The sequence below is a fragment of the Mus musculus genome, chromosome 2, assembly GCF_000001635.26.
Source record: "Mus musculus strain C57BL/6J chromosome 2, GRCm38.p6 C57BL/6J".
NCBI classification, from domain to species: Eukaryota; Metazoa; Chordata; class Mammalia; order Rodentia; family Muridae; genus Mus; species Mus musculus.
Genome location: NC_000068.7, coordinates 89,411,527 through 89,432,523, shown reverse-complemented (window position 1 = coordinate 89,432,523; position 20,997 = coordinate 89,411,527). Strand labels below are relative to the sequence as shown.

Sequence of the window (20,997 nt, the reverse complement as noted above, 5' to 3'; positions counted from 1 at the left end):
TTCATGTGGAAACTGAACAACACTCTTCTCAATGATACCTTGGTCAAGGAAGGAATAAAGAAAGAAATTAAGGACTTTTAAAAGTTTAATGAAAATGAAGCCACAACATACCCAAACTTATGGGACACAATGAAAACATTTCTAAGAGGAAAACTCATAGCTCTGAGTACCTCCAAAAAGAAACTACAGAGAGAACACACTAGCAGCTTGACAACACACCGAAAAGCTCTACAACAAAATGAAGCAAATTCACCCAAGAGGAGTAGACTGCTGGAAATAATCAAACTCAGGGGCGAAATCAGCCAAGTGGAAACAGGAAGAACTATTCAACGAATCAACCAAATGAGGAGCTGGTTCTTTGAGAAAATCAACAAGATAGATAAACCGTTAGCCAGACTCACTATAGGGCACAAGGACTACACCCTAATTAACAAAATCAGAAATGAAAAGAGAGACATAACAACAGATCCAGAAGAAATCCAAAATGCCATCAGATCCTTCTGCAAAAGGCTATATTCAACAAAACTGGAGAACCTGGATGAAATGGACACGTTTCTAGACAGATACCAAGTACCAAAGTTAAATCAAGATCAGGTTAATGATCTAAACAGTCCTATATCCCCTAAAGAAATAGAAGCAGTCATTAATAGTCTCCCAACCAAAAAAAAAAAAAAAAAAAAAAAAAAAAAGCCCAGGACCAGATGGGTTTAGTGCAGAGTTCTAACAGACTTTCAAGGAAAATCTAATCTCAGTTCTTTTTTTAAAAATATTTTTCATTACATATTTTCCTCAATTACATATCCAATGCTATCACAAAAGTCCCCCCTTCCCTCCCGCCCCAATTCGCTACCCACCCATTTCCATTTTTTTAGGCCCTAGCGTTCCCCTGTACTGGGGCTTATACGGTTTTGCGTGTCCAATTAGCCTCTCTTTCCAGTGATGGCCGACTAGGCCATCTTATGATACATATGCAGCTAGAGTCAAGAGCTCCGGGGTACTGGTTAGTTCATAATGTTGTTCCACCTATAGGGTTGCAGATCCCTTTAGCTCCTTGGGTACTTTCTCTAGCTCCTCCATTGGGAGCCCTGTGATCCATCCAATAGTTGACTGTGAGCATCCACTTCTGTGTTTGCTAGGCCCCGGCATAGTCTCACAAGAGACAGCTACATCTGGATCCTTTCCATAAAATCTTGCCAGTGTATGCAATGGTGTCAGCGTTTGGAAGCTGATTATGGGGTGGATCCCTGGATATGGCAGTCTCTAGATGGTCCATCCTTTCCTCTCAGCTCCAAACTTTGTCTCTGTAACTCCTTCCATGGGTGTTTTGTTCCCAATTCTAAGGAGGGGCATAGTGTCCACACTTCAGTCTTCATTCTTCTTGAGTTTCATGTGTTTAGCAAATTGTATCTTATATCTTGGGTATACTAGGTTTGGGGCTAATATCCACTTATCAGTGAGTACATATTGTATGAGTTCCTTTGTGAATGTGTTACTTCACTCAGGATGATGCCCTCCAGGTCCATCCATTTGGCTAGGAATTTCATAAATTCATTCTTTTTAATAGCTGAGTAGTACTCCATTGTGTAGATGTACCACATTTTCTGTATCCATTCCTCTGTTGAGGGGCATCTGGGTTCTTTCCAGCTTCTGGCTATTATAAATAAGGCTGCTATGTACATAGTGGAGCATGTGTCCTTCTTACCAGTTGGGACATCTTCTGGATATTTTCCCAGGAGAGGTATTGCTGGATCCACCGGTAGTATTATGTCCAATTTTCTGAGGAACCGCTAAACTGATTTCCAGAGTGGTTGTACAAACCTGCAATCCCACCAACAATGGAGGAGTGTTCCTCTTTCTCCACATCCACGCCGGCATCTGCTGTCACCTGAATTTTTTATCTTAGCGATTCTGACTGGTGTGAGGTGGAATCTCAGGGTTGTTTTATTTTGCATTTCCCTGATGATAAGTATGTTGAACATTTTTTCAGGTGCTTCTCTGCCATTCGGTATTCCTCAGGTGAGAATTCTTTGTTCACTTCTTAGTCCCATTTTTTAATGGGGTTATTTGATTTTCTGAAGTCCACCTTCTTGAGTTCTTTATATATGTTGGATATTAGTCCCCTATCTGATTTAGGATAGGTAAAGATCCTTTCCCAGTCTGTTGGTGGTCTTTTTGTCTTATTGACAGTGTCTTTTGCCTTGCAGAAGCTTTGGAGTTTCATGAGGTCCCATTTGTCAATTCTCGATCTTACAGCACAAGCCATTGCTCTTCTATTCAGGATTTTTTCCTCTGTGCCCATATCTTCAAGGCTTTTCCCCATTTTCTCCTCTATAAGTTTCAGTGTCTCTGGTTTTATGTGAAGTTCCTTGATCCACTTAGATTTGACCTTAGTACAAGGAGATAGGTATGGATCGATTCACATTCTTCTACATGATAACAACAGTTGTGCCAGCACCATTTGTTGAAAATGCTGTCTTTCTTCCACTGGATGGTTTTAGCTCCCTTGTCGAAGATCAAGTGACCATAGGTGTGTGGGTTCATTTCTGGGTCTACAATTCTATTCCATTGGTCTACTTGTCTGTCACTATACCAGTCCCATGCAGTTTTTATCACAATTGCTCTGTAGTACAGCTTTAGGTCAGGCATGGTGATTCCACCAGAGGTTCTTTTATCCTTGAGAAGAGTTTTTGCTATCCTAGGTTTTTTGTTATTCCAGATGAATTTGCAGATTGCCCTTTCTTATTCGTTAAAGAATTGAGTTGGAATTTTGATGGGGATTGCATTGAATCTGTAGATTGCTTTTGGCAAGATAGCCATTTTTACAATGTTGATCCTGCCAATCCATGAGCATGGGAGATCTTTCCATCTTCTGAGATCTTCTTTAATTTCTTTCTTCAGAGACTTGAAGTTTTTATCATACTGATGTTTCACTTCCTTAGTTAGAGTCACACCAACATATTTTATATTATTTGTGACTATTGAGAAGGGTGTTGTTTACCTAATTTCTTTTTCAGCCTGTTTATCCTTTGTGTAGAGAAAGGCCATTGACTTGTTTGATTTAATTTTATATCCAGCTACTTCACTGAAGCTGTTTATCAGGTTTAGGATTTCTCTGGTGGAATTTTTAGGGTCACTTATATATACTATCATAGCATCTGCAAAAAGTGATATTTTGACTTCCTCTTTTCCAATTTGTATCCCCTTGATCTCCTTTTGTTGCCGAATTGCTCTGGCTAATACTTCAAGTACTATGTTGAAGAGGTAGGGAGTAAGTGGGCAGTCAACTATTCCACAAAATAGAAGCAGAAGGTATTCTACCCAACTCATTCTATGAAGCCACAATTACTCTGATACCTGAACCACAAAAAGACCCAACAAAGATAGAGAACTTCAGACCAATTCCCCTTATGAATATCGATGCAAAAATCCTCAATCAAGTTCTCGCAAAACGAATCCAAGAACACTTCTAAACAATCATCCATCCTGATCAAGTAGGTTACCTCCCAGGGATGCAGGGATGGTTCAATATAGAGAAATACATCAATGTAATCCAGTATATAAACAAACTCAAAGACAAAAAAACACATGATCATCTCATTAGATGCTGAGAAAGCATTTGACAAAATCCAACACCCATTCATGATAAAAGTCTTGGAAATATCAGGAATTCAAGGCCCATACCTAAACATGATGAAAGCAGTCTACTGCAAACCAGTAGCCAACATCAAAGTAAATGGTGAGAAGCTGGAAGCAATCCCACTAAAATTAGGGACTAGACAAGGCTGCCCACTTTCTCCCTACCTATTCAGCATTGTACTTGAAGTCCTATCCAGAGCAATTGGACAACAAAAGGAGATCAAAGGGATACAAATTGGAAAGGAAGAAGTCAAAATATCATGTTTTTGCAGGTGATATGATAGTATATATAAGTGATTCCTAAAAATTCCACTAGAGAACTCCTAAGCCTGATAAACATCTTCAGTGAAGTAGCTGGATATAAAATTAACTCAAAGAAGTCAATGGCCTTTCTGTACACAAAGGATAAACAGGCTGAGAAAGTAATTAGGGAAACAACACCCTTCTCAATAGTTACAAATAATATAAAATACCTTGGCATGACTCTAACTAAGGAAGTGAAAGATCTGTATGATAAGAACTTCAAGTCTGTGAAGAAAGAAATTAAAGAATAACTCACAAGATGGAAAGATCTCCCATGCTCATGGATTGGCAGGATCAATATACTAAAAATGGCTATCTTGCCAAAAGCAATCTACAGATTCAAAGCAATCCCTATTAAAATTCCAACTCAATTCTTCAACGAATTAGAAAGGGCCATTTGCAAATTCATCTGGAATAACAAAAAACCTATGATAGCAAAAACTCTTCCCAAGAATAAAAGAACCTCTGATGGAATCACCATGCCTGACCTAAATCTATACTATAGAGCAATTGTGATAAAATTGCATAGTACTGTTAAAGCGACAGACAAGAAGACCAATGGAATAGAATTGAAGACCCAGAAATGAACCCACACACCTATGGTCACTTGATCTTCGACAAGGGATCAAAAACCATCGAGTGGAAAAAAGGCAGCATTTTCAACAAATGGTGCTGGCACAACTGGCAGTTATCATGTAGAAGAATGTAAATTGATCCATTCCTATCTCCTTGTAATAAAGTCAAATCTGAGATGATCAAGGAACTCCACATAAAATCAGTCAGTGAAACTTATAGAGGGGAAAGTGGGGAATAGCCTCGAAGATATGGGCACAGGGGGAACATTCCTGAATAGAACAGCAATGGCTTGTGCTGTAAGATCGAGAATTAACAAATGGGACCTAATAAAATTGCAAATCTTCTGCAAGGCAAAATACACAGTCAATAAGACAAAAAGGCCACCAACAGATTGGGAAAGGATCTTTACCTATCCTAAATCAGATAGGGGACTAATATCCAATACGTATAAGCAACTCAAGAAGGTGGACTCCAGAAAATCAAATAACCCCATTAAAAAGTGGTGCTCAGAGTTAAACAAAGAATTCTCACCTGAGGAATACCTAATGGCTGGGAAGCACCTGAAAAAATGTTCAACATCCTTATCATCAGGAAAATGCAAATCAAAACAACCCTGAGATTCACCTTACACCAGTCAGAATGGCAAGATCAAAAATTCAGATGACAGCACATGCTGGCAAGGATGTGGAGAAAGAGGAACACTCCTCCATTGTTGGTGGGAATGCAAGCTTGTACAAACACTCTGGAAACCAGTCTGGCAGTTTTTCAGAAAATTGGACATAGTACTACCTGAGGATCCTGCAATCCCTCTCCTGGGCATATATCCAGAAGATGTTCCAATCGGTAAGGAGGACACATGCTCCACTATGTTCATAGCAGCCTTATTTATAATAGCCAGAAGCTGGAAAGAACCCAGATGCCTCTCAACAGAGGAATGGATACAGATAATGTGGTACATTTACACAATGGAGTACTACTCTGCTATTAAAAAAAATGAATTTGCCGGGTGTGGTGGCGCACGCCTTTTATCCCAGCACTTGGGTGGCAGAGGCAGGTGAATTTTTGAGTTCGAGGCCAGCCTGGTCTACAAAGTGAGCTCCAGGACAGCCAGGGCTATACAGAGAAACCCTGTCTCAAAAAACCAAAAACAGAATGAATTTATGAAATTCCTAGGCAAATGGATGGACCTGGAGGGCATCATCCTGAGTGAGGTAACCCAATCACAAAAGAGCTCACACAATATGTACTCACTAATAAGTGGATATTAACCCAGAAACTTAGAATACCCAAGATATAAGATACAATTTGCAAAACACATGAAACTCAAGAAGAATGAAAACCAAAGTGTGGACACTTTGCCCCTTCTTAGAATTGGGAACAAAACACCCATGGAAGGAGTTACAGAGACACAGTTTGGAGCTGAGATGAAAGGATGTACCATCTAGAGACTGACATATCCGGGAATCCATCCCATAATAAGCCTCCAAACGCTGACACCATTACATACATTAGCAAGATTTTGCTGAAAGGACCCAGATATAGCTGTCTCTTGTGAGACTATGCCGGGGCCTAGCAAACACAGAACTGGATGCTCACAGTCAGCTATTGGATGGATCACAGGGCCCCCAATGGAGGAGCTAGAGAAAGTAACCAAGGAGCTAAAGGGATCTGCAACCCTATAGGTGGAACAACAATATGAACTACCCAGTACCTCCCAGAGCTCGTGTCTCTAGCTGCATATGTATCAGAAGATGGCCCAGTCGTCCATCAGTGGAAAGATAGGCCCATTGGTCGTGCAAACTTTATCTGCCTCAGTACAGGGGAATTCCAGGGCTAAGAGGTGGGAGTGGGTGGGTGGGGGAGTGGGTGGGGGAGTAGGTGGGGGGACTTTTGGGATAGCATTCGAAATGTAAATGAAATAAATACCTAATTAAAAAAAAGAAAGTCATATGTTTCAAAGAGACCAACAAAGGATATATGAATTTGTTTGGATGGAGAAAGATGAAGAGCATAAATATGATCTCAAAAATAAAATAAAAAAAACCACCTTTAAAAAAAAGAAGAGAAAAAGAAAGAAAAGAAAGAAAACTCCACCACCTCCAAGACCAACAACAATAACTAATAAACTAGAAAACTCCAGTGGATCCATTCTCATCAGACAATATTAGGAGACTTGCAAATATCCTCAGTAGCCACTACATGTTTCATCATATTACTATCTTTAGAAAAATGCAGGTGATACCTGGAAGGACATGTCATTTCATATCCATCAGAATAGTTGTTGGCAGAAGGCCAAGGGTCTGGATTTGGTAGTATGAGGCTGTTATTCCAGAGTTTGAGATACTGAAACAAGAGTATCACAAATAGAAAACCAGGCAAACATATTATTATAAGTTTGGAGGTTACAAAATGATAGAAAGGAGAAAAATTAAGATCCCAGTACCCTTGTCACAACTCCCTCTTCTGGACTCGATGGACATCTACACTAACATGTATGTAAACTCACATGTATACAAACATATAAATAATTAAAAGTAAAATATTCTTGTTTTTCTTGTTTTTTTTGTTTTGTTTTGTTTTTGTTTTGTTTTTTTTTTTTTTTTTTTTTTTTTGAGAGGGTTTCTCTGTGTAGCCCTGACTGACCTGGACCTCACTCTGTAGACCAGGCTGTCCTCAAACTCAGAAATCCACACGCCTCTGCCTCCCAAGTGCTGGGATTAATGGTGTGTGCCCGGCATAAAAGTAAAATATTCTTTGAAGATGAAAACACTCTTATTAAAGAGTCCTACCCCTGTGAAGTAGGCGAAGAAAAAATTGAAAACTATTTCAAAGAACTAAGCATGTGCACATTTATTGCTGTGCTAGTTTTAATGATCAGATAAAGAGGACTAATATCCAATATATATAAAGAACTCAAGAAGGTGGACTCCAGAAAATCAAATAACCCTATTAAAAATGGGGTACAGAGCTAAACAAAGAATTCTTAACTGAGGAATACTGAATGACTGAGAGGCACCTGAAAAAAAAAATGTTCAACATCCTTAATCATCAGGGAAATGAAAATCAAAACAACCCTGAAATTCCACCTCACACCAGTCAGAATGGCTAAGATCAAAAATTCAGGTGACAGCAGATGCTGGCTAGGATGTGGAGAAAGAGGAACACTCCTCCATTGTTGATGGGATTGAAAGCTGGTACAACCACTCTGGAAATCAGTCTGGTGATTCCTCAGAAAATTGGACATAGTAGGAAGATCCAGCAATTCCTCTCCTGGGCATATACCTAGAAGATGTTCCAACTTGTAACAAGGACACATGCTCCACTATGTTCATAGCAGCCTTATTTATAATAGCCAGAAGCTGGAAAGAACCCAGATGTCCCTCATCAGAGGAATGTGGTACATTTACACAATGGAGTACTACTCAGCAACTAAAAACAATGAATTCATGAAATTCTTAGGCAAACGTATGGATCTGGAGAATATAATCCTGAGTGAGGTAACCCAATCACAAAATAACACACATGATATGCACTCACTGATAAGCAGATATAAGCCCAGAAACTGAGATTATCCAAGATACAATTTGCAAAACACATGAAACTTAAGAAGGAAGACCAAAGTGTGGATACTTGGCTCCTTCGAATGGGGAACAAAATACCCATGGAAGGAGTTACAAAGACAAAGTTTGGAGCTGAGATGGAAGGAAGTACCATACAAAGGTGGTCCCCACCCAGGGATCCATCCCATATACAACCACCAAACCCAGACACTATTGTATATGCCAGCAAGATTTTGCTGACAGGACCCTGATATAGCTATCTCTTCTGAGGCTCTTCCAGTGCCTGGCAAATACAGAAGTGGATGCTTACAGTCATCTATTGGACGGAATACAGGGCCCCTAATGAAGGAGCTAGAGAAACTATCCAAGGAGCTGAAGTGGTCTGCAACCCTATAGGAGGAACAACAATATGAAGTAACCAGTACCCCCCAGATCTGTGTCTCTAGTTGCATATGTAGCAGAGGATGGCCTAGTTGGCCATCAATGGGAGGAGAGGCCCTTGGTCTTGTGAAGATCATATACCCCAGTAGAGGGGAATGTCAGGGTCAGGAAGCAGGAGAGGGTGGGTTGGGGAGCTGGGCCAGGGGGAGAGTTTAGGGGGTCTTGGGGACAGCAATTCAAATGTAAATGAAGAAAATATCTAAGAAAAAAAAGAAAAAAAAGAATGAAAGATACATACCTAATTGTTATGATGTATAGTAAGGCTATATATTAAACCATATCTCTTAGGCAAAAAATACAGGCAATGTATTTTTTCACTTCTGTGTAATGTTTTGTCTTTCTCCATTAATTTATTTATCCTGATTGAAGCCTTCCTCTTCTCCTAACCCATCCCCCTCAGATGACTTCTTCCCCATCTCTCCTTCCCTTTACCTCTGAGAAGTGAGAATACCCCTCCCAGAGGCAATCTAACCTGGCACCTAAAGTTAGTGCAGGACTAGGCAAGTTCTCTCCCTCTGAGACCAGACAATGCACCCTAGTTAGGGAAACAGGATCCACAGGCAGGCAACAGTCAGGGTAAGCCCCCATCTAGTTGTTGGGGTATCCACATGAAGACTAAACTGCACATCTGCTACAGATTTGCAGGGGGTCTAGGTCCAGGCCATGTAAGCTCTTTGGTTGATGGTTCAGTCTCTGGGAGGCCCCAAGCGTCCAGGATAGTTTATTTTGTTGATTTTCTTGTGGGAGTCTCTATCCCTTCTGGGTCCCTCAATCCTGACCCAGGAAGAGCTGGGGCTCTTACGCCAGACTTTCCCTTGTCCCTCTAATGTTTGGCTGTAGGTCTCTGCATCTGTTTTAGTCAGTTACTAGGTAGAGACTCTCAGAAAACAGGCTCCTATCTGCAAATCTAACACTATCATTAATAGTATCAGGGATTGGTTCTTGCTCATGGGATGAATCTGAAGTTGGGCCAGTTATTTATCAGCCATTACCTCAGTCTCTGCTTCATCTTTGTCCCAGCACTTCTTGTAGGCAGGATATATTTTGAGTAGGTTTTGTGAGTGGATTGGTGTTCTTATCCTTCTACTGGTAGTCTTGCCTGGCTACATGAGGTGGCTACTTCAGGTTTCATATTTCCCACTGCTTGGAGTCTTAGCTATTATCACCCCAATAGACTCCCCAATCCCAGGTCTCTGGCACATTCTTGATATGTACCCACCCCCGGGTAATTTCTGTTCCCTCTCTTGGTCCTCTCTCACATTCTCCACACATTCCCCTTACCATCCCTTCTCTTACCCAGTTCCCTTTTTCCTTTCACCTTCAATGAGTATTTCATCTCTCTTTCTTAGTGATATATAAAGCATTCTTATTTGGGCCCTCCTTGTTATTGAGCTTCTTTGAGTCTATGGATTATAGTGTAGGTATCCTGTATTTTATGCCTAATATCCAGTGGCTGTGATTTACCTCATTCAGGATGGTATTTTCTAGTTCCATCTATTTACCTGAAAATTTTGAGATGTTCTTGTTTTTAATAGCTGAGTAATATTCCATTGTGCAATGAACCAAATTATATCTATTCTTCAGTTGAGGGGCATCTGAGTTATTTCCACAAAGGTTGAACCAGAAAAGGAAATCCTACTACCACATAAATTGAAAATATTAAAAGTACAGAGAAAAAAAACTATTAAAAGCTACTAGGAAAAAGGCCAAGTTCATTTAAAATCAGAATTATCAAAATTACACCTTACTTCTCAACAGAGACTCTGAAAGCCAAAAGGGCATGGGCAGATTTATTGCAGACTCTTAAGAGACCACAGACTTCAGCCCAGACTACTATACCCAGCAAAATTTTCATTCATGATGAACGGTGTAGGATGTTTAATAGACCAACAGAAGCAGAACATAATGCTTGTCAGTTGATAAAATGTAATGTGAAATGCTACGGTTATAATATTAACTGTATTAAGAATAATTCTTGATTATAGCTATGGTATAACCATCTTAATCTTGGTAAGCATCTTAACGACATCTGGAATCAATTAAAACTTGATCAGGTGATCACACCTGTGAAGGATTTTCTTGACTGAATCATTTGAACTGATAAGATACACCTTCAATCTTGGGTACACTTGCATTGACCTCCATACAAGGACATAGAAGAAGGAAGCTTTCACTTTTACCTGCTTCCTCTTAATCTTGCTGACAAGTGCATTTATTCTACTTCAGAGACATTCCTTCAACATTAGAGCCCTTTTCTTTAGGATTTAATATAGGCTGGGGACCAGCTGAGATACACAGCACTGTGGACTGAACAACTACTAGATTCTTGTACTTTCTATAGGAAGACAACTATTACTGGACTAGCTAAATCACAGCCTGTAAATCACTTTAATCAATCCACTTCTAATATATTCCTTCTATCAGTTCTGTAGCTCTAGAGAACTCTGACTAATACAATAGACTACAGCATTAACTACTGTTTATACTTATGAAAATCAGGAAGAATAAATTTTAATATTTTCTAAGCATAAACATACCTTATCAATCATCTGAACTGATAAATCTATTATTGACTTATATCTACCACTTCAGAGAATCTATCTATCTATCTATCTATCTATCTATCTATCTACCAATCATCTATTTATCTTGGATCTATACCCAAACATCAGTGGTATACTTGAAATACAAGTAATTATTCTTTTCACTTTTATACCCATAAAATTCAGCAAATACTTAAAAGAAAGTAAACAATAGTACTGATGCTTCTAAAATATGAATATATGCAATTTGACTATGCATTTTAGCTTTATTTGTAAACATTCTATACATAGAATATGTTCCTAAGAGACTTATGCATTAGGTTGCTAGATTTATAAACAATTTGTTAAATTTTATTTATATTTTTATTGTTAATTTATAACTATTTTCCTATAGATATGTATTTCACTTTCATACAATTCTTTGATCTCTCTCTCTCTCTCCTTCTGTGTGTGTGTGTGTGTGTGTGTGTGTGTGTGTGTGTGTGTGTGTGTCTTTCTTGTGTGTGTGTTATGGACTAGGGACTTCCAGGTCCATTTTAGAGGCAATTCTCTGAAGTATTTGAAAGACATAGAACAATCTCTCCCCTCTTTCTATTTCCTCACTCTTGTACTCATACAAATACACAGTCTACCATCTGGCCTCTAAAACTTTACATAAACTTAAAACTGTTTTCCCTTTAAGGGAAATCTCTACATTTGAATTAAGCCTTTGGCAAATAGTTCTGAAATTAACATTCCTCTTATTCTGGTTATAAGATCAATTGTCAACAGAGAAAGTATATGTTAAACAATATATTCACCATGACTTTCGTATACGCACTTTAATTTTTGAGCCATATTGGACTTTATTATTTGGAAATTTGCCCTCAAATAGTTAATTCATGACATTTTTCTCAAAGGTTATGTTTCTGTAAAATGTATAGTGATTGTCCTTATAGAATCTCTGGAGATGCATAGCCTGCCTTCACAATTACAATTAAAGTCCCAATGAATCTAATTAGAAGGAAATTACCATTGGACTTAAAATGATAGGATGGTTTGTCATTGTGTGCTGTATAAAATATCCACAGACTTTGTTCTCTCTTAAGAAATAGAGTCAAATGTGTGAAGCTGTCATCATTCAGGACTATTAGTCAGGTACCATATTCCTGAATTTAGGACAAATGTTTATATTCTTATTTAAATAACTAAGAATATACATTTATTTGCAAGGGTCTTTTAAAAATTCTTCTGTGGATAATCATCCCCATTAAGGGTTCACTGTGACCTTTATAATGTATGTAGGTCCATATAAAAGTGTAATGCTTTTGGATGCCTTAATACATTAAAAAAATCCAGAATATATTTTTCTCATTACTATTCTTAGTAATTAGTTCCTAGTGTAACTACTTGAGTGATCTTCCACTGAATAGGCAGTTGATAGTGTCAAGTCAGTCTTTCTATTAGCATTGTTTAATATGTGAAGCATTGGAGAATGACATAGCAATGCAGTTGTTGAATGAGTGGATTTAAAGATACTAGCACAACCTGTAAGCATGCTGCTTCTTCAGGTAATATATGTAGCAGGACAGATAAGAGGAAGAACAAAACCAGACAGGTTTAGTGAAGTGAGGAGTATAAATGAGCACAGAATGTAGGAGGGTGACTCATTGAACATTATGTGGGGCAAGAGGACAGACTTTTTAATAAAATCTATATAAGTATGATGTCATAATAATGAAATATGATGGAGAGAGAGGAAGGGAAAATATGAGAGTAGTAAGGAGAAAGACAGGCTGTTTACATGGCTCAGCTTGTACAGATGCCTGCTATGAAACCTTATGACTTGAATTTCATTGTTCTCTAGGACCCACGTGGTGCATAAAGAGAACTGTCTCCTGCAAATTGTTCTCTGACCTCCTCATGTGTGCCGTGTTGTGTGCACATGTATATGGTATAGATTTTTGGTACATGAAATCATATTGTCTTTCTCTTCCTCTCTTCCTCCCTCGCTCAATTCTTTCCTCCTGTCAGTTTCATCTCTTCATATCAAAGTTCTTGATTCTTCCTACATCAATAGTACAAATGTAACTTATATTTGCCGCAAAACATATTGTTTCATTTTTTTCATGAAAAGCAATCATAATAAATGTGTATCATATTATGCTTATTTATGTTATTGAATAGTCTTTTGGAGTAATTGTTACTCTTTTATGTGGACATTTTATATCTAATGCATTTTGTATTCTTTCTATTTATTACCATTTTATTTATTATTTTAAAATTTGTTTCTTCATGTGATTATAAATAAAACAGTGAAGTATATCCTCATGTACCTTGACTTTAATTTCTATGGGACAGATTTTAAAGGATAGATTGGTGAGATAATATGTTCTTATATTTTCTCATTCAATATATACTGTCAAATTGTGTCCAAAACATAAAATTTAAATATCCTTTTCAACTATTTGAGTAATTTATCGCTGACTCAATGGGTATAGACTCACATATATCTTTTTCTTTTTCTGCTTATATTTGTGTTTCAACATCCTACAGTATTTTTCATGTATTTGGATGTATTTCTTTTAATTGCTTTTTAAATATTAAAGTTAAGTTTTATGTAATTAAAAACTTATGTTTTATTTTTGAGATTATAATTTTCTATATGCTTAATTATTATTTAATTTCTTGAATGCATTTTCTTCTATATATTAATGTACTTAAGTTTTATATTATATCTTTAAACTATCTTTATTTTGCTTTTATTAGTATATTAGCTTTATGTCTGATTTAATCAGTTACTGGGTTTTGTAAATAATGACAGCTCATTTATTTCACAATTTGTTATTTTCCTGACGATGTCTTTAAATTATTGCTCTTTTAGTTAACCTGTAACACCATTGAATTTGGAGACTCCTATTTGTATTGTTAATAAGTTCTGGAATAAAATAAACTATGATCTCTATTTTCTTATTTCCAGAATGAATAAACACTATTTTAAAATTTCATGAAGTTACTGCTATCATTTTCAATACTTTGTTTGAACACTAACATAAAAGTATACAGAAGAATACATGGAACAGAGAAACAATGTGACTGAGTTTGTCCTCTTGGGCCTGACTCAGAGTCCTGAAGGCCAGAAAATATTATTTGTTGTGTTCTTGGTCATCTATGTTGTGACAATGGCAGGCAATCTACTCATTGTTGTGACTGTTGTGGTCAGCCCAAGTTTAGATGCCCCCATGTACTTCTTTCTTGGCTACTTATCATTTATGGATGCTGTGTATTCAACCACAGTTACACCAAATATGATTATAGACTTACTCTATGAGAAGAAAACTATTTCCTTCAAAGCTTGCATGAGCCAGCTTTTCATAGGACACTTGTTTGGTGGAGCTGAGATCTTACTATTAGTTGTCATGGCCTATGACCGGTATGTAGCCATCTGCAAACCCTTACATTATCTGACCATCATGAACCAACGTGTGTGTGTTTTGCTCTTGTTATTGGCCTGGTTTGGGGGTTTCTTGCATGCTGTAGTCCAACTTCTATTTGTATATAACCTTCCTTTCTGTGGTCCTAATATCATTGATCACTTCATCTGTGACATGTATCCCTTATTAAAATTGGCCTGCACAGACACCTATGTTATTGGCCTCACAGTTGTTGCCAATGATGGAGCAATATGTGTGGTCATCTTTATGCTGTTGGTCATTTCTTACGGGGTAATTCTTCACTCCCTGAAGAATCTCAGTCAGGAAGGAAGGCGCAAAGCCTTATCCACCTGTGGCTCCCATATCACTGTGGTAGTCCTCTTCTTTGTTCCCTGTATTTTTATGTATGTGAGACCTCCATCTACTTTACCCATTGATAAGTCATTGACTGTATTTTACACTGTTGTCACCCCCATGTTAAATCCCCTCATATATACTCTGAGAAATGCAGAGATGAAAAATGCCATGAGGAAACTATGGGCAAGTAAAGGGAAATGAAGTGGAAGAGAAATCAACCATAAAATGATGGGCACTAAGAAAGGGAGTCACTCTTCTAGGGACTGTCACCCCAATAAAATATCTAATGCTATACATAATATAGAAATCCATAGGAAAGCCAGAAAATTATTTTATTACACCAAGTTTCTCCTCAATGTTAGTAAATAAGAGTAATGAAAACAGTTATTATGTGAATTCTTTCAATGAACAACGTGCATTTTTAAGATTTTCAGAATATGTAGAAAATATACATTAAATTTGGACGACTAAATAGTTTTATACAGACTAAAGATTTATCTGCCATAATTAATAATGTAAATTTATTTTACCTTATGGAAAATTCTTTTGTGTTTCTTAAATAAGTTTAATTGATTTTTGAGAGCTGGGAAAACTTATGACCAAGAATAAAGAAGTTATATATAGCTACTTGGATCATTCTTTACCTCTCACACTATTAAAGGCACATTAATATTTAAAATATAATTTTAGTTTTTTATTTAAAAGAGCGCTTTCTATGTAAGTTTTAAAAAATTCTTAACATATTAGTATTAAATAGAAATAATATTGCAATTTTAATATTAATGGTAAAGAGGCATATGCACAAGTTCATAAAAATATCTAAATGAACAGTGGAGATATATAGAAAAATACCAAATTTTCATATTTTCACAATTGGAAAGTCATATGAATTCATCTGGTGGTTGGTATCTTTGCTAACATATCTTCATAGTTACAAAACAACCCATCAAAGGTCTGAGCTTAGAATACCTGATACTTTGCTAGTTTTTCAATGTCTGTCTCCTTAAGAGCTTGTGGCATATTGAAAGAGATTAGCTCTTGACTTTCATATGTAAAAATAGCAAAACTCAGTCCATGAAATAGAGTAATACATTGCAGAGTCATATTTTAGAAAATACCACAGTCAAGAAAACTGTTAGGAAAATATAGTTAAGAGAAAGAAAGTAATGGATTGGTTCAGAGTCTTCTTTGTACCATGCTACAGTCTCTGGCTCTGAGTATCAGCCCCTATGGATGCTGTTTTCACAGAACCCTAGCCTAATCCTCCTGTCCAGAGTGATGCACTGCTAAATGCTACCACTGGCAACCTCACAGCTCATCAATAGGAAGTCCGGTTCTCTTGTCTGTGTAATAGGAATAATTCAAAGCGATTGAAATGCATCAGGGAATAAGCCACCAATGTCCCCAATAATCATGTGCTTTACATTGTTATAAACCAGACAGCACACATCAGTTTTCCTCACTTAGTAGTACTGAGAATTGAGCCTTCAAGAGTAGGATACTTGTGGAGTAGTTCCAACCAGACAGTGGCTAGTTAATCAAACAATGTTTGTGACAAGATTACAGCAGTGTATCACACTGGCTTGTCACTGTTGTAAATCATAGCTGCTAAGTTGGTGAATACAGTTACCCTCTGATAGAATGCATGAACCTTCCAGCACCGTGAACACTTAGTCCACAGTGATAAAGCCTCTAGTGAGGCACCAGCTTGACCGTTCTTTGTGCAAGGAGATATCTAAGTGTTGTCTTCAGTAATAAAACTTTACATCAGTTTGTGGAGAGCAGACAATAGCTTTGGCAATAACCTGAATTGTTTGGGGATTTTCATGGAACTGCTTTGACCAGTGACTACCCATATCTGGCAGTGGAGATTTTAATTAAGGAAGAAAGATATTTAGTTAGGGCAGTACCTCCCTTATTCTTAGAGTGGTTCTTTTTATATATTTCACATCATGTATATATTTTTAGAAGCTTCTAAGGTAGTAGGTTTTCATGCAACCATTCAAATGGTCCTTAGTGTTAGTTGTCCCTCCCTAACATCTCTCAATCATTCCATCCCTATTTAACCCTTTAGCTCCTTTCCTGTCCCTGTTTCTCCATAACCGTATATTCTATTTCTCTTTCCTTAGAAGATCTTGCAGACATATGTAACAAAACATACAATACTTTTAGGGAGTCTTTGTGACACCGACCCAGGATGATTATTTCTCTAGATTCATTCATTTCAATGAAGTTTTCATAATTCCATTTTAACAACTGAGTACATTGTGTACATTTATGACAATTTCATTATCCATTCTTTCATTGATGACTATAATCATTACCAAGTCAAATTCAAAAGAATGACCACATCACACAAAGAATTAAGATTTACAGTTGCTCCCCAAAATTTCAAGCTTCCCCTATTCCCAGGCCTGTGGTCAAAATAATAATTGCGATCTTGTCATTATTTAAACTTTAACTTTTGACTTTATTATACTTCAGAGAGCTTAGAACTCTGAGGTCAGCTACATGCATTTTCCTGTGAAGCTCTAATGATTAATGACATGGGCAAAACTGCCAGGCAGTGGCCAGAAAGATTCACGATGGCGCTTAACTCAGCAGTTCCACTAAATTTCTGCCTCTGCACATTGCACATAATGACTCTCCTAAGAGTCTCAGTGTTTTGACTTACTTTCACTACTATATAATTTTTTGAATTCTATATTTTCTTATCCATACATATCCTAAAGGAGACCAGGAACCACTTCTCAAATGTACAAAAGTTATTTCATAACTTCAATAGCTTATTCCTTTCTCAGGCTCTCCTTCATTTTCTAATAATTTCTCCAAAAGTTTCTGCAAGTCAAACATTAACCTGAAACTACCATTATGCAGTTATTGCCTTGTTTCCAAGATTAGAGCACACAGCATGAACCTGGACCATTAGGACTGTGCTGTGCTGTGCCCTTATGCCTTACTTTTTAATTGTTTAAGGATCATTACATCAAAGAACTTCTAGTTTCATAGAATTCACTAGAGCAGAAGGAGAAGGGAGTAGGAAAGTCAGCTAGAATAGAGTAATTATGCACACCAAGGCTAACTGAAAAGCAGTCACGCACAACTGAAATCTATACATCCCTTATTCAGGGCTGTTAGGAGAAATGGGAACAGTATTTATTTATTTATTTATTTATTTATTTATTTATACAAAGAGCTGCAGTGGGCTACTGAGATGTTTGTTCTGCAGGCAGTCCCTTATTTCTAATGGCGAATATCCACTTATCAGTGAGTGCATATCATGTGTGTTCTTTTGTGATTGTGTTACCTCACTCAGGATGATATCCTCCAAATCCATCCATTTGTCTAAGAATTTCATAAATTCATTGTTTGTAATAGCTGTGTAGTACTCCATTGTGTAAATGTACCACACTTTCTGTATCCATTCCTCTGTTGATGGACATACACATACAGGTTCTTTCCAGCTTCTAGCTATTATAAATAAGGCTACTATGAACATAGTGGAGTATGTGTCCTTATTACATGTTGGAGCATCTTTTGGATATATGCCCAGGAGTGGTATTGCTGGATCCTTTGGTAGTAGTATGTCTAATTTTCTGAGGAACTGCTAATGGCAGTACCCCTGGAGGGATGTGTCTCCTGGTTTTTAGGGTCCAAGACATCCTTTTTTTTTTTTTTTTTCCAAAGACTTCCCATTGTCTTTTGAGATGTTTTCATTCTCGCCTGCTGCAGGCAGTCTCTGTCATGGTATGCTGTCCCCAACAGGCTATTTCAAATGAATGTTTCTTATGACTAGAGCAATTCGTCTTAAATGATTTGCTTTCATTAAACTCCTTCACTTGGGGAACAGGAAGCTATATAGAAGAGAAGACCAAAAAGATTATAAGGGAGTGGATGACAAAATCAACATGAAAATCCAGCAAGAAAACAAAAAATGAAAAAGTAAATATTGGAAATGAAAAAACTAATAAGACAAATGAAAATCACAAAATAAACATTGCTAACAGTCTCCACCAAGCAGAAGAATAACATGCAAGGGGGACAAGTTTGAGTGCTGTGTGCAAGGATTTATGAAGAAATTAAATAAGACTACAATATTAAAGAACATTGTGTTATTATCAAGATTCCTAACCACATGACTGAAGAATCTGAGATAAAGGTGTAGTAAGTATACCAAAGGCATAACAGATAATTTCCAAAATTTCTTTTTCTTTTTTAGGTAAATGTTTTTGGATAACTTCATACATGAGTGCTGAATTTCCATCATTCACGTCCAACTTTTCCCATGCCCCTTACCTACCCTCAGATTCATAACCATCTTTTCTTAAATTATTATAATTATTGCATATATATGTATGCAAACCCACTGAGTCAATTTAGCATCGTTTATTTCTTTGTGTATCCATAGCTGGCCATTTGGGATTGGGCAATTTACATAAGAGGTCTTCCCTAAAAGAAATTGATTTCTCTTTCCTCATCAGCTATTAACCACTTGTAGCTCTTCATCTTGGGGCAGGCAGAAACATTGTGGAATTTTCCCCATCTATGTTAGGATGAAAAGTGGTGTTGTCATTATACAAGCTTTGTTCAAGCAAACTATAGAGTTCAGTTTTCATGGGTGCATATTCCTTCTCATGTCTAGGGAATTTATCTAGATTGAGACATCTTGCACCTAAGGCTTATATTTCTGACTCATCTTCCATGGATTCTTTGAGCCTTAGGAGTAGGAGTTTGTAGTCTTCACCTGGTATAAAAAGAGGCCTCTTTGCTGAGGAGTAAGAGCTATACTAATCTGTGGGTATATGGGTAACTATTTAGAATGTAGTTAGAGATTACAACTGTTTAGGAAACTGGCATTAGTTCGTTGTTCTCTGTCTGTCACTTCACCAGTCTTGGGTAGTTGAGTATGTTTACTTCCAGTACCAGGGATGAATTCCCTTCCATGGATCAGGCCTTCATTCCAGCTGTACTGTGAAAGCCCATTCACAAAAAAGAGGCTTCCAGATGAGTGTCTAGTTCAGTTCCACCCAGGCCTCTGTCATGTGTGTAGTGTCATCAACAATATTGTATTATCTTCAGCATCTGAAAGAAACTAAGGGCAATGACAATAACTCATATATTGTTTAAAAATATTTATTTCACTTATTTTGTTGTTTTTTTTTGGGGATATGCATATACGACATTCCTTCCATTTGATTAATTCTCTACCATGCACTTCTAATCTGCCATTAAATCTAAATATTGAGTTCTACATTTTAACTAATATATTTTTCAGTATATAAACTTACAAAATTCATTTATTATCTCTAGTGATTTACAGATTCCTATAGTTTGCATTCATCTTTAAATATTTCTTTTCTTTTTTTTAAACCACTCAAAGAATTTTATTCTCTCAAACAGAAAGATTTTTGCTTTGTTTGTTTTCAATTGAATTAAAAATAAAGTTATAGGCACGAAAAACAATATATCAGCTTTCTGTTCAAATGCATGCTTTCAGCATGATATAAAGTAAAGTATATAGACTAGCATGGAACTATTCTAACTGGAATTAAGTTTAAAGCACTTTGCCAAATGTGTGTTGCTCAGTCATGCAAACAGTATTTTTTTAGCATTTTCCAATTTTTTATTAGGTATTTTCTTCATTCACATTTCGACACAATGGAGTACTACTACTCAGCTATTAAAAACAATGTATTTTTGAAATTCCTAGGCAAATGGATGGATCTGCAGGGTATAATACTGAGTGAGGTAACCCAAATACAAAAGAACTCACATGATATGCACTCACTGATAAATGAATATTAGCCCAGAAACTTAGAATACCCAAGATACAATTTGCAAAACACATAGAACTCAAGAAGAAGGAAGACCAAAGTGTGGATACTTTGCCCCTTCTTAGAATTGGGAACAAAATGCCCATAGAAGGAGTTACAGAAACAAAGTTTGGAGCTGAGACAAAAGGATGGACCATCCAGAGACTTCCCCACCCGGGGATCCGTCACATAATCGGCCACAAAACCAGACACTATTGCATAGGACAGCAAGATTTTGCTGAAAGGACCCTGATATAGCTGTCTCTTGTGAGGCTATGTCAGTGCCTGGCAAACACAGAAGTGGATGCTCATAGTCAGCTATTGGATGGAACACAGGGTCCCCAGTGGAGGAGCT

General features: G+C 37.2%; 1 protein-coding gene across 1 annotated transcript; it reads left to right on the top strand.

The window, feature by feature from the left end:
- The first annotated feature begins 14,112 nt into the window (after positions 1-14,112).
- Olfr1239 (olfactory receptor 1239) lies at positions 14,113-15,030 on the top strand. Its single transcript, NM_146970.1, has one exon. The coding sequence runs from the start codon at positions 14,113-14,115 to the stop codon at positions 15,028-15,030; it is 918 nt and encodes a 305-aa protein (NP_667181.1).
- Positions 15,031-20,997: the final 5,967 nt, after the last annotated feature.

Bases quoted from the DNA above. Each gene is read 5' to 3' on its own strand.
- Olfr1239 (NM_146970.1), top strand. From the start codon at position 14,113: ATGGAACAGAGAAACAATGTGACTGAGTTTGTCCTCTTGGGCCTGACT.